This window comes from Ctenopharyngodon idella, chromosome 20 (assembly GCF_019924925.1).
Source record: "Ctenopharyngodon idella isolate HZGC_01 chromosome 20, HZGC01, whole genome shotgun sequence".
Taxonomy (NCBI): Eukaryota; Metazoa; Chordata; class Actinopteri; order Cypriniformes; family Xenocyprididae; genus Ctenopharyngodon; species Ctenopharyngodon idella.
In genome coordinates this window covers 13055462-13070354 of record NC_067239.1, presented here as the reverse complement: position 1 = coordinate 13070354, position 14893 = coordinate 13055462, and the positions used below count along the sequence as shown (strand labels likewise).

General features: G+C 36.8%; 1 protein-coding gene across 2 annotated transcripts in view; it reads right to left on the bottom strand.

The window, feature by feature from the left end:
- nt5e (5'-nucleotidase, ecto (CD73)) overlaps positions 1–14132 on the bottom strand; it is a 74988-nt gene extending 60856 nt beyond the window's left edge. Inside the window, exons 1-3 of one of the 2 annotated variants that reach the window (XM_051875584.1) lie at positions 13743–14132; positions 11142–11364; positions 3965–4153 (exon numbers count right to left, since the gene is read on the bottom strand). In XM_051875584.1, coding sequence (XP_051731544.1) covers positions 3965–4153; positions 11142–11364; positions 13743–14066 — 736 coding nt within the window. In that variant the 5' untranslated portion in view covers positions 14067–14132. The remainder of the gene's footprint in view (positions 1–3964; positions 4154–11141; positions 11365–13742) is intronic. The other variant, XM_051875582.1, reaches the window with a different exon arrangement.
- Positions 14133–14893: the final 761 nt, after the last annotated feature.

Here is a 14893-nt window from a genome sequence, read left to right as displayed (position 1 = left end):
TACATGAATGAGAGGGGACGACTGAGGGTCTGAAGCAGGTCATTATCCGTGTTACGAGGTAATGCAACCAGATTTGAAGGGAAACGACAAGAATGTTTTCTTAAATTTCATTTATTACTATACTCATTCATTTACTCATCATCACTTTGAAGTTGTAATGTGCACTTACTAATCTACTGAAAAGTCCAATGGAACTCAAAAGAAGAAAGGATCGACGAGCACATCAGTGCTTGGCAGCTTGGGCAGACTCTACTGGTGGTTTAAAAACCCGCTGTAAGCCCCAGCACCAGATTAGTGCCCTAGGCAGAACCAGGGCACCTCTGGCAACGGTGGAGCAGCCCAGATAGCGCTCCAGGCCACCGGAAGCGCCTGAGAGTTCCTCTGACACCATGGGAAAACCAGTGCACCAAAATTAATAATCTTATATTAACCATAATGAGTTTAATCACTGATATATTCTACATAACCATGACAACCATGGGCAAGGCCAAGACATTCCACGCACATGCTTTAACACAAATTGCTGATTTATTTTTGATTTTGTTGACCCCCTAGAGTGTTTAGTTAGAGAGGCAGAGCCTTTTACACTTCCCTAGTAAAAAATGTGGGCAGTGTTGTTTGACTCTGACCTCTTCTGGAGTGCAGTCACATGAGGCAGCCATTTGGTAGTGAAAAGGAGGACCACTATTGATCCTGAGACAGAAGATGAGAGGGCTGACTTGTGAGGTTGCACTCTGGGAAAAGGGAAATGGAAGTGGGAATTAAGATATTCCCAGAGGGGGGATTTGATGGAGTATTTTATCCATCCTATAGAAAACAATTAGTTTGCTTACTATAAAAGCTAGAAGTGTTTTGAGGCCTCTTGGCCTACGTAACTGTAAGGGTCAGACAAGTTAACTTGGCCACTGAGCATATATTGTTGGTAATTTTCCACCAGATAACAGGTGGTTGTGAAATGAATAAGACCATTGTTAAGTGCATCATATGAAGGTTTTATGCCTCTGGGGTGTATTGACTGGTTTGATACAATGTTTCATTTGGCCCATGGGAAAAGGGTTGACCATCAAATTGGCAGAAGGCCCATGAGAAATTAAGTCAAAAGATGTAGAGTAGCTAGAAGTTGGTCACCCTTACTAAGAAAATTGTCTCTTATATAAGCAACACCTGCAATTGTATTAGTGAAATGACTATGGTAGAAGGGTCGGGGAGTACATGGGAAAGATGAGTGGGGGGAGAGCACCTGTAAGTGAGAATATGGGAAAATGTAAGGGTGAATATTACCAGCCAATGATATTACTTTGGTGTGTTTTAAGAGATAAGAAAAATGTATAAAAACTGTTGCCCCAGCTAAGAGAGATTCAGATGTGGAGCTGGCATCTCACTTTGTTGCTTGACAATAAAGTTAAATACTTCTGAGACCTGGAACTTCGACTCTGTGAGTTTTTCTTCGAGACCAGAACTGAAGGGACACAGAGACATCGAATTTGTCACGACACTCTTCCAGGAGCTGTTGGTCAAGACCACCCTGGGGCATCTCCATGAGTGCTTTGGCCTGGTAGACCTGAAGCAACGTCATGGCATGCAGGGCTCTGTAAGCCTTCTCCGTTAAATTGGAGGAGAACTTACAGGCCTTGGATGGGAGACGCGGTTCACCCCACCAGGTGGCGGACGTTGGACACAGCTGCATCGCGACGGCACGCTCAACTGGGGGGATTCCAGCGTATCCCTTGGCCGCCCCACCGTCTAGGGCGGTGAAGGTGGAGGAAGAACCAGACCGACTTCAATCAGAAAAAAGGTGTCTTCCATGATCTGGTCACCTCCTCATGCACTTCCGGGAAGAAAGGTACTGGGGCGGGGCACTGAGAACCAGTGCGGGCCGCCCTGAGAAACCAATCATTTAACCGAGAAGGTTCGGGACAGGGTGGAGGATTCCAGGTGATTCTCGGCGGCCCGGACAAGCATAGCAGTCACTTCTGGGTTGGGCTCAGGCAACGCTACTCTCCCAGAAGGAGGCAACCCAGATAGCAACTTTGTGTCGGCACAGATCCGGCCCACATCTGGCACATGTGGAATGATGATCTGGGCCACATGTGGCAGGAATGATGGCACTTGGGCGGACCGCTCCTGTTTTCCAGATCTGGGCCACAAGCAGGCCATAGAAATGCCAAATGTCAGCCAAGAGCAAAGAAATAAACCAGAACTGGACCTTATCTGAGCCACAAAATATTATATATTATTTATAGAGTCATCTCAGCATTAACAAGCCTGTTATCAAGCAGAATCACTGAAGGAAAGAGAAACACAAGAACTACAACTTTCTTCAGCCACAGCCTTAGAGGAAATCAACTGAAGATAAAAGACATTAATATATCAAAATAAGACAATTTTCTCATAATTTACTTGTGCTCATGTTTTTCTTTCTTCATTGGAGCACAATAGTAGGGCACAACGGGGCTAAAGGCAAACCTTAAGAAAAATGTGCTTTTCACTACTCCCATAGTTGATTTGCAGAAAAAAAATATATTTATATTTTTATTGAACATTGATGGAGCAACACATTTTGTGAGGAAATTGGTGGATCCAAAATGGTCAATATTCATATTCATGCATTTTATTCATATTTCATGTTAATCATTTATGGCTTACGATTTATCAATATTACTTTTGATTTCATATATTCATGTACTCCTACTCCATATATTAATCCTCATCATATTTTCAAGTATTTACTCTTTATTGTACTCCTTTATGGTTATTCTTCTTTTATCTTTAAGAGTATGTATGCTTGCTATATTCAATTGTTCTTCAAAGTGTTCCAATGTGACAGGTCATGTTGACACGTTTGTGGTTAGATATTGGACACCTGCCAAGTACTGCAGAATTGATGTTCTGGTGATGTACCTTTTCGTGCAGTAATATTTGGATTCAAATGAAAGGGGATATTTGAAATGTGTTCTGTCGTTCCGACAAAGGTGTTATACCCACTCTTTGGGTGCTATTTTTTACTCTATCTGAAAACAATGGAACGGTTCAAGCTGACCTCTCTTATCTATCCAAACAGACCTGGAAGGCTGTGATGTAAGTTTTCCTATGCTTATGGTATAAAACGGACTGGGTCTTTGATAGTTTAGCTTTTTCTTTGATTTGTCTTTGCTCCCGCTTCCGCTACCTCGCACTGGGCCCCGCCCCATGCTTGGGACGGCCCTGGAAGCAGTGGTAGTGATGGCAGAGATGAAGAATATAAGTCATATTGTGGAAGTCAGGTATTTGGATACATTATTCTATGCAAGATGTGATCCATACTTCAACCAGAGGTCAGGAAAGATGCCACTGCCTATTGGCCTCACTTCACTGACAATCAGGGATGCTCCAAAAATGACGACTAAACAGGTCAAGAATGAGTTACGTGTGGAAAGTATGGGCTACACTGAAAAAGAAGAGTCTTGTTGCTTTTCACTCATGCTACAATCATTGATTTGGAATTCCAAGAATGAAACAATGATAAAGATAGTTTTAATGTTTTTTTTTGTTTTGTTTTGTTTTTTTTGGTGACATGGTTTCACTATTTTCCAGGCAGTGACATTTTTTTTGACATTTTCACATGTGAGTTCCAAATGAAATATAGTAGCACAAGCTGAAATGGAATGTTAATAAAGCTTTTTAATGTTTTTTGAAACACTAAGACCTTTTCACTACTTTTCAGATAGTGAAAATGCATTTGAATGTGTGGGCAGTATTGGCAAATTGGCCAAAAATTATTGACACTAATAGGACAATGTCAATGTCAGTTATAAATGATAAAAGTCAGTCTGGTTAGCAATAAGTGAAGCTGGTAATGCTGTTTGTGGAGTTGTTTAATCAGATCTACAGAGATTTAATGAATTTGGTTAAATCATCACCTAAGTGTAAAACTGACGTTCTTGGATTAGTAATAATTATACATACATGTATGTGTTATACATACCTGTGTACAAGAATGTATTGGTGTGCCCTCCAATCACAACATCCACTCCCCGAACTTTCTTTGCAATCATTTTGTCCACTGCGAAGCCAGAATGTCCAAGCGCAATGATCTTATTAACACCCAAAGCAGTGAGTTTGTCCACTTGAGGCTGTAAAGCAGTAACCTCATCCTCAAACTGGAGATGGGGGCCTGTAAAACCATTTAAATATGAAAAAACACCATCATATTACTGCAGGGTGTAACCTAACCTGTATATATCCATCTATCCACCTTAATGTGTTTAAATGTGCCACCAGGCAGTGGTGGCAATAGTTAATATAAATGAACAATAGTTAATATCGTGAGGTCACTTTCTTTTGGATGCTCTCAAAGATTTTCAATTTGTAACTGAAAACTTAATAAAATTTGAAACTTCAGACTGAAAAAGTACTCTCAGTTTGAAATTTAGTTAGAGAACTTATATGCACAGAGCAGTTCTATACAAATTAGTACATCTACAATAAGAATTATAGCCACTGTGTTTATAAGACAATTAATTTCAAGAATTTATTTAATCAAGATTCTTTGTTCTACCTGCTGTACCAAAATTCGACAGAATCATGACCCCAAAACCGAGGTAATGTTCTGAACCGTTGCATCACTACTAATAATTTCTGGAAGATAATTCATCTCAGATCACTATATTAATTTGGGCAAAAACAGCTCCACCAAATGGGTTAAGTTGTTGACATCCATGTTCCAAGTTTTCAGTTGCGAGGTCAACACTTTGCATTATAATTAGGTCAGTCATCTCAGTTAAAGGAAATTATTCTCGCAGTGTAAACATGGCCAAGTAGTATTTAAACTCTATTGCACTTTTCCCAAATATATTTTTCTAAGTATCATGCAAATAATACATAAATTAAATTGAGCCTTATACCACTCATAGCTAGTCTTTGCCATGTTTTCACTGTTGCACAGTATGGGCCGTTATTATGCATCTCCTGACAGAATACAGAATGTCTGGATCAAAACACAGCCGAGGAAGAAGCAGAAACAAGCGATGTAAGCATTGGTTATGTGCATGTAATCTAACATGATCATCAGACATTAAACAGCATATACAGTAAATCAAAACTGCCTAACGTTACTGAATTAAACGTTGAACCCATGAAGAGGTGACGACTGTGAAGCTTTGGCGGTGTTGATGGACTCGATCTACTCCATCTGTTTTGCTTTTTGTTCAAAATGTTTTTTTTATTAAACTTACCCACATTCAAGTGTTGATAAAAAAAGAATGCATGAAGCTACAATAAAATGTTTTTTTGTTATTGTTGTTTAAAAGTAGAGGCCCTGTTCTCTCTTTTGATATATTGTTTGTTCAAATATTCATACAACAAAATATTCTGGGGGCTGTGAAATTTTGTGAAAATTATCAAAAATTATGGCGCTGGCAACTTTAAAAAAATGCTTTAGTGGAAAATGTTAAAAGTAATAATATGACTACTACTAATATTATTATTATTATCATTAATAATAATATTAATATTACTTAAAAATTATTTATTAATAATGAGTCAGTGTTCTACGTCAGAACGCCAACACATTATTGGCCAGCTCCTGCGTCAGCATCACACGCATGTGTTGTGCTGCTCACGTGTACAGCGTCGGCCAGAGTCGATGTTCTAACATAGAACCTGGAAGTGCTGCACTGTGTCTACAATGCAAACAGCATAGGAGAATGACAGGGAAGATAATAAATTGTTGAATAAAGTTGTTAGTTTTGTTTTGTTTTTGCGCACAAAAAGTATTCTTGTTGCTTCATGCAACCACTGTAGTCACGTGGACTATTTTAACTACGTCTTTACTACCTTTCTGGACCCTTTAAAGGATTGGTTCACTTTCAAATGAAAATTATCCCAAGCTTTACTCACCCTCAAGACATCCTAGGTGTATATGACTTTCTTCTTTCTGATGAACACAATCTGAGAAATATTAACAAATATCCTGACACATCCAAGCTTTATAATGGCAGTAAGCGTTACCAAATGAGTATGAGCTGAAGAAAGTGTCTCCATCCACACCCATCCATCATAAACATATTCCACACGGCTCCGGGGGGTTAATAAAGGCCTTCTGAAGTGAAACAATGCCTTTGTGTAAAAAAATATCCATATTTAATAATATCTAGCTTCTGCCAGTCCGCCTTCCGTATTCAAGTTAGGAAGAAAGTGTAAACTGCCGTCGCGTCAGTTACATTTTTTCCATAAGCTGAATAGGTAAGGCGTAGGATGTAGCATAAGCTTTTTGAACTGCAAGAGTTTTACACTTTCTTCGTAAGTAGAATACGAAAGGCGGTCTGTTTTTTTTTTTACACAAATGCATTGCTTAGCTTCAAAAGGCCTTTATTAACCCCCCGGAGCCGTGTGGAATATGTTTATTATGGATGGATGTGGATGGAGGCACTTTCTTCAGCTCATTCTAGGTTGGTAAGCTTACTGCCATTATAAAGCTCGGATTATGTTCATCAGAAAGAAGAAAGTCATATACACCTAGGATGGTTTGAGGGTGAGTAAAGCTTGGGATAATTTTCATTTGAAAGTGAACTAATCCTTTAAGTCTAGACTACAGACTCATCTTTTTAACCAATTCATTAAATTCCCCAACTCATAGTTATGCTGCATAGTCAGGTCTGCCAGAACTGAAAACATTTGCATATATTACAACTATGTCATTAAATTTAATGACAAATGGCATCTATGGTAATGTTAGTTCTTTTGTTTCTCTTCCCACCCTTGGTATTCCTATCCTGAGGGTTTCATTTCCGTTTCTTGCCACAGTCATCTTGCTTGATCACTGGGAAACTATAGGACTAAAGAATAATATTCTAATAGCTCCCTGATAAAAATACTTCCACTTGTACTCTTATACCACAAAACCACATTTACCACATTTATATTATAACACATTTTCTATCACAGTAATGACTAGGGGTGTGACGAAATCTCTTGCCACGAGATCCTGAGATATTATGTGATGATATTTCTTGTCGAGGTGAAAAGTTGTCTCGAGATATTAGTTTAGTTTGTGGCAAAACCCTTTACAATGCTTGCATTATATTGTTCTGTCTTTTACTGCATATGATAATTCATATTCAGAAAGTAGAACTGAAGTGGCATTCATTACTTTAGGGGGTTCATTGACCCTTTTTTCTTTTAATATCCTGTTTCTCTGTTTTAAAAGTGAAATAGTTTGCGAATAGCAATTCATTACATTCTTCACATTAAAATTTAACATTTGGCCCTACTCAATTTTTAAAAGAATATCATGTGTAATACTTATTTGATTTCATTGTTTTGACCCATGTAACATTGTACTCTAATAAGTAAGCTACCACAATTGTATTCAAATTATGAAAAAACAGAACTGGCGTTGCGTCAGTTGAGCTTTTTCTGTAAATTGAATAGAGAAGGCGCAGGATGTAGTGTAAGTTTTTTGAACTGCAAGAGTTTTACACTTTCTTCGTAAATAGAATACGGAAGGCGGTCTGGCGGAAGCTAGATATTTTACTTCATAACTTGTTAAATATGGATTTTTTTTTACACAAATGCATCGCTTTGCTTCAGAAGCCGTGTGGAGTAGACATTTATGATGGATGGATGTGGATGGAGGCACTTTCTTCAGCTCATACTTGTGACCCCTGTTTACGAATATGAGCTGCGTCAGGATATTTATTATTATATCTCCGATTATGTTCATCAGAAAGAAGAAAGTCATACACACTTTGAAAGTGAACTAATCCTTTAACACGAAGAAATTGCTGTAAAAAAAAAAAAAAAAAAAACTGCCAAATTTCGACAGTAACATGCTGGTTTCCATAAAAAAATATACCGTAGAAAACAATGCGTTCTGGGTAATAGTTGACATTTTCGAGAAAGTAGCCTACAGCAACTATTACCCATGATTTAACAGCGCTCAAAGTCGACACTCAGAGGCTGTGTTCCAAATCACACCCTATACCCTCATTCACTATTCCCTACATTAGTTCACTAATATAGTCCACTTGACAGAGTGAATTCAAACACTTATGAACACTTGCTGTTAACAAGCAGAATCACTGAAGGAAAGAGAAAAAACAAGAACAGAAAAAGATAAAATTAACTTAAGATAAAAGAAAACATTAAATCTCTCAAGATCTGATTAAACAACTCCACAAACAGCATTACCAGCTTCACTTATTAGTAACCAGGGGTGCGTTTCCCGAAAGCATCATTAGTCAACTATGGTCGTAAGTCCCATTGAACTCTATTGGTAATGACAGAACTTGCGACCATAGTTCGCTTTGGGAAACGCACCCCAGAATTACTTTATTTCTGTCATACATCTACAGAAGTTCTTATTGAGAACTAAAGCCAAGTTTACACTACAGGACTTTAAACGTCAGCAGATCGCTGTGCTGTTCAGACTACATGACTTGCTGTGGAGTCTTGAAGTCGTTGTGGTGTTTACACTACATGACACTTCGTAAATGATCTGCAACCCAACGACTTTATTTGAAAATGGATGTTGGGAGGAAATTAGATTCAATTTGAATTAAATTTAATTAAAATTAAAATAACCCTTTCACACATAAGTTTAAAACATTCTGGCTGACCTCCCAGAGTTATTTTGACTGTTACTGTTATTTTAGAACGTTTCCCTTTATTGTTTCCATGACGTCGCGTCATGCTTGTCAAGTGGCCACACTGTATGACAGATGTATTGCTTTTCTCACCATGTCATCAACTATCTGATATTCCGATTCTCAAATATGTGCAAGCGAGTGTTATAAAAACCTATATAATGACCTTGATCTTAATATATAACGTGAATTCATCCATTTGTCCCGAAATACATGTGGCCGGTGAACTGGGAGAACAATAGAGTGAGTGAGCTTTATAGTTACTTACACAATGTGTATCTGATATGAATAAACGTCAGCAAATTATATTTGAATGGACTGTTATTTCTGCTTCCATAGACATCCGTGTATATTTCATTGGCTGTAGCGCGTCGCGAAAACGTGACACCACAGGATATCAAGTCGGCCGACAGCTCCAGATATTTAGCATGCTAGATATTTGTCTGGCATCAGTGAGGTGTCGGCGACGCGTTAGTGAGCCTCTTTGATGCGTCGTTGGGTAGTTCACACATAAAGATTGGCGAGCACCGATCACCGGCTGATTTTCCCCCGATCACAGCCCGACCTGTCGGCGAGCTCGTTAACTTGCAAATCGGGCTTAAATCAGGCTTAAAATCCTGTAGTGTAAACTTGGCATAAAAGAGGTTTAGATGTTGTTTTATTGTTTCGTTTGACATTACCATGCTGGAGATCAGTGTTTGCTTTAGATGGGCTCTTGACCCTTCATTTGTGAACATTAGATTTTTTCGGTTGATGTAACTGTCTTTAAAATGCATTTTTTGTGGCAAAAATAGCCAAAATAAAATGTGATCTGATGAAATTAACCAGTTATTAATGGTTAAGATCATCATCTAATGGCCAGATTCATTAATCTCATTGGAGTCTAATCTAGATTGTTTTGTATTTTTGATTATGGTGTGTATGGTGATTTTACAGCATGAGATCTATCAGTATTGTGATAACACAAAGGATTTTGAAAACAGTTCGTGCACAAAACATTTTGAACAACTGAATCAGTCAGTCACACAGACATCAACAATTGGCGTATGAATCTCAACAATGGTGACAATCAAAAGCTTCATGCTACAATGCATGCTGGGTACAAAAATCGTCCATGACTCCCAGCATGCATTGCGGCATGAATAAATTATGTCGCTGAATTGCCTGGTTGTTTTCTTTAATTCTTACTGTTTGCCTTAATTTTTACTGTTGTTTTTGTGTTGACTTTTAGTAGTGTGTTTTGTGATGTTCAGAGATGATCTTTCATCTTTTTTGTTGATTGTCACCGTTGTTGAGATTCATACACTGATTCTTGATGTCTCTGTTTATCTAAATGATGTAAAACATTTTTTGTAAATGATGAGATTAAAAACTCTTCTTAACTAATTGCTTTGCACTCCTTGATCTTATGTGGTAGTATCACAGTGTTGGCAATATAAAATTAAGCTTATTTAATAACAACGTTTTTGATAATGGATTAGACAATGGACAACTTCAGTGAACCAAGAATTACATGATGATTATTATAATCAAAACATAACCTACACCACCTAAACACAATTTTTCTTGGCTTTTTTTTTTTGCCCATAATCAATGCGTCGTAAATATGGTTATAGCAGCAAAAAAAACTAACGTTAAAATGTCAAGGGTCAAGAGCTCAACTAAAGCAAACACTGACCTCCATCATGGTAACGTCAAATGAAACAATAAAATAACATCTGAAGCTTTCTCAATAAGAACGTCTGACAGAAATAAAGTCAATCTGGTTAGTAAAAAGTGAAGCTGGTAATTCTGTTTTTGTTGTTTAACCCTCCTCTGCTGAGATCTTTGGCCTGTTGCACAAAGCCGGTTTCAGTTTCTACCCAGGTAAGTTCAAGACTAGTTTGAGCAAACTCTGGTTTTTCGGGTTTATGAAAGTGGATTGGTTTTTAGCGGGGTTTGTTGCTATGGTAACTGACGCTACACGGCTAACCTGCTCCGGAGCAGGTTTTATTCTGGGTTAGAGATCGCAAACCCAAACTGGACCAATCAGCTGTGAGTAAAGTGACATGTATCTGATGCAATAAAGCCACTCCTCCTGTATCTTTCGTCCAAATTAAACCAGTTTATAATGAAAACATTTTAGAGACAATATTTCTCAACATTTGCTGTTAATTATTTATTATATTTATATTAAATAAATTAAAATTATGAATAATTCATGACATATTCATATAATTAGGCCGATTATATTAATTGACAATATTAAACTTTGCTTTTAAATTAAAATAAATATAATACATGCATAATATATAAAGCTTTTAAACAGATTAAGCTTAAATGTATTCTTTACAGTGTATAAGCCATTCAAAATTACACATTTCACAAACAGTCAACATGCCATTTTTTTTTTTTTTTTTTGAAATACAAGTTACTCCTTCATAAAGCACAGGTAATTTGAGATATTTCAAGTGTGTGACTTGCAACATTATGTGTAAACCTGGCCTGGCTATAATTAAGTGTAAAAAAGTATCATACCTGGCATAGACAAAGCAGGGGTCTCCACTGATGTGTAGCCAACAACACCTACTTTCTCTGAACTGACACTGAAGATTTTATATGGGAAATAGTAGCCGCTGATCTGATGAGCAATTGTCTGATCAGCTTTAATATTTGCGCTGAGAACAGTGCAGTTCACTTCCTGAAGGAAAGGTTTCACAAGGCCGTCCACTCCATTGTCAAACTCATGATTTCCTAAGGCCTAAAGCATCACACACACACAAACAATGTTTTATGCAGTAAAATGTCATATATTTATATGAACATATCATAAGCTTAAAGGCACAGGTTAGTATTTATATTCTCTCTCTCCCTCTCTCTCTATATATATATATTATGCACTTCAAATAGTTTTCTTTAAGATGATGAATCAAATAATGTCATCAACCATAAGATAAAAAAGGATGCTTGCACACTTACTGTAGAATTTAATAAATAACCACAAAGGCTAATGTGTTAAGAGGTCAAAAATGTATACGTATAACCTTAGTTATTCATTAAATACTGTTTGGAGCATAAAGTGTGTGAAACTCCTAATGATCTACGGTATAGGCAAATAAAATAAGCTTTAAGGTATTCATCAAAGAATATACATGAATTGAAAACAATAAATAAAAGTGCTTTCCCGTTACAGATTTTTCTTATGTCATTTTAAATAGTTCTGTTTGTTATCCTGATGGTGTTTCGTCTTTATATGGAAACACTGTTCATTGTCCACGATTGTTTCAAACTTACAGATTTTTGCTCAGTCGCTTTTGGAATTAAGCATTAAATAAAAGACAAAATTGGAAATTGCAATAACTGTAGACATTAATAGTAAATTCAGAATGCAATATTGTATTCCTGAGTTGTAAAAACATGGCCAATTTTACTGTAGATTTCCAATTTAAATTTCCAAGAGAATACAAAAGAACTGGGTTTTTCAATCTTGTAAAATTAGTAAAAATCATTCATCCCTGGCAGGCTACTACTGATTTACAGTACTTTAATAACAAATTTAAAGTTAGAAATTTTACTGTACATTCTTTACAGTGTATGTATTTAAATGTGGACATTTAAGTTCCATAATTTTATTCTATCAAAAACATAAGTTAAAAATTAGCTCTTTTTGGCCATCAAACACTCTCTGTTTAATGCACTCCTCATCTACAGCACTTTAAATGAATGAGAATAGAAGAATTCACCCAACCATTTCTAAACTTTCTTTGACAGTATATCATTCGGGAATCTACATTTGGGAAACACCTTTTCTGTTTATGTTCCACAAGTTTGAGTCCCACTACACCTGAACAGGTGCTCTGTCCACTGTAATGAAGACTCCAGTGGCTCATGGGCACCTGTCCAGTACGTTCTGTCCACTTCTGCTCTACATTACGTCAATAATAATATGAGGAATACATCCCTTTGGCACCTATAATGATGGAAAAACTGTCAACACTTTTGATACCTGGATGAATCTAAGAGATCCCACAGGAGTCACAGTGATGAGCAACTAACTAAAGTTTTATTTTATGTCTGTATAGCTATATGAATGGGGGAACAAACCTGATCTGGAACTAATTTCACATGAATACAACACACTTTTAGAAGTTGTTGCATTTGGCCCCATGACCTGTATACAAGCTTGTATTCACTTTAAGTCTCTTATGCTCACCAAGGCTGCATTTATTTAATCAAACGTACAGTAAAAACAGTAATATTAAATATATATATATATATATATATATATATATATATATATATATATATATATATACTATTAAACATTAAAAGAACTCTTTTCTATTTTAATTTTATAATGTTATTCATTCCTGTGATCAAAGCTGAATTTTCAGCATCATTACTCCAGTTTTCAGTGTCACCTTCACCTTCAGTGTCCTTCAGATCCTTCTAATATGCTGATTTTCTGATCAGGTAACATATTCTTATTATTATCAATGTTGATAACAGTGCTGCTTAACATTTTTGTGAAATTGGTGATTTTTTTTTCAGGATTCTTTGATAAATAGAATGTTCATTTGTAATTGAAGACTTCAGATGCAAAAGCCTCTAAGTGCCATCTGAAATTTTCTTCTAAAATGAGCGTTTTTATCAAGCTTGTATGTTTATGTTCAGTTATTTCACTTTAATGGCAATGAAAATGACCTATTAATTGCCATTAAAGTGAAATTACTGAACCTAAACATACGAGCTTGATAAAAATGCTCATTTTAGAAGAAAATTTCAGATGGCACTTAGAGGCTTTTGCATCTGAAGTCTTCAATTGTAATAATATTTCACAATATTACTGTATTTTGATTAATTCTTTTACGGCATACTCAATTGCATACTTTTTAAATTGTTGCTCTTTGTTCAAGGCATTGCTTTTTTATAGGGCGTGTTCTAACAATGTGAAAATAGTTTAACTTTGAAAAAGCGCATCAATGGTTATTTTGTTCCATTCAATTACGCTCCGTCCAGATGTTTTTGAACGGCCCCTAAGAAATCAGCATCTGTTCGATGCACATTAATCATTTAAATCAACACATTTACCCTAAGTTTTCGTGAACCCGATAATTAATGTGGACACAATATTCTTACCATTGCATCGTATCCGAGTTTATTCATGAAATGCGCCGCTTCGGCACCTTTGTACAAGTTAAACCACACGGTCCCTTGAAACTGATCACCCGCGTCCAACAGCAGAACATTTTTCTCCTTGGCACGAACTTCTTTGATTTTCGTAAATCTCCGTGCTACCCCTGCGAAACAAGGTGCTTTACTGCATTTGCCTGAGTCTTTGTTGGTCTCCTCCACTCGTGCGTGGACATCATTAGTGTGGAGTAAAGTCAGCTCAAACTCTGTCCTGCACATCTGACAGTGAATCCAGAAGAAAAATAATGAATTGAGCCACTGCATCATCATCTTCTCTGCCTTTGCTGTACTGAGAGTCTCATCAGACTTCAGCGGACTTCATTCTGGAGGCGGGGTTAGTGGTCAGCACCAGGGGTGTTCCTTTTTAGAGAAAATTACATGTATATTTAGCACACGTCTGGAATGGACATCAGACATGTTCATTATTAATCCACAAACATCATACAATAGACCCTTGTGCATTCATACACCATGGACAAGAAAACCAGGGCTACTTTGGAATGTTGTGACTGTTTACAAGTTCACTACAAATGAACAGATGGAGTAAATGACTTTGCGTATTTGGCGTGCTGGCCGGGGAGTGCTCCGAGTACTCCCCTGCGTCTCTGGTTAGGATAGTAACCAGGCGAGTGTGAGGAGACTGGGTGGTGGAGGAATGCAGAAAAAACTGTCGAGCAATATAGATGAGTCGGCTACGTACTTATAGATCTCCTCTCTTGCTGATTTGATAGATCAATTGAACGTGCTCCTGCCGAACTTTAATAAAACATAATTTCTGTTTCTAGTATATACTATTATTTCTGTCTCTAGTACCACTGTCCTTTTTGTATAATTTTTTAGTAACACTTGTTTTAATACTATTGTTCTTATTAATAATAATAATAATAATAATAATAAAAGTATGTTAATTCATGGCCACAATATTGACAGACATAACTGCCAGAAAAACAGTGATGACATTCCAAGAATTTTTGGTGAATTGATATTTTGTAGTATACTTTACACGTCAAGAAATTATCTTTGTCCCAACCATAATCTTGAAACAACTTATGTAGGCCTATAGCCTAGTACTTTTTATGTACCTAGTTAAAATAACC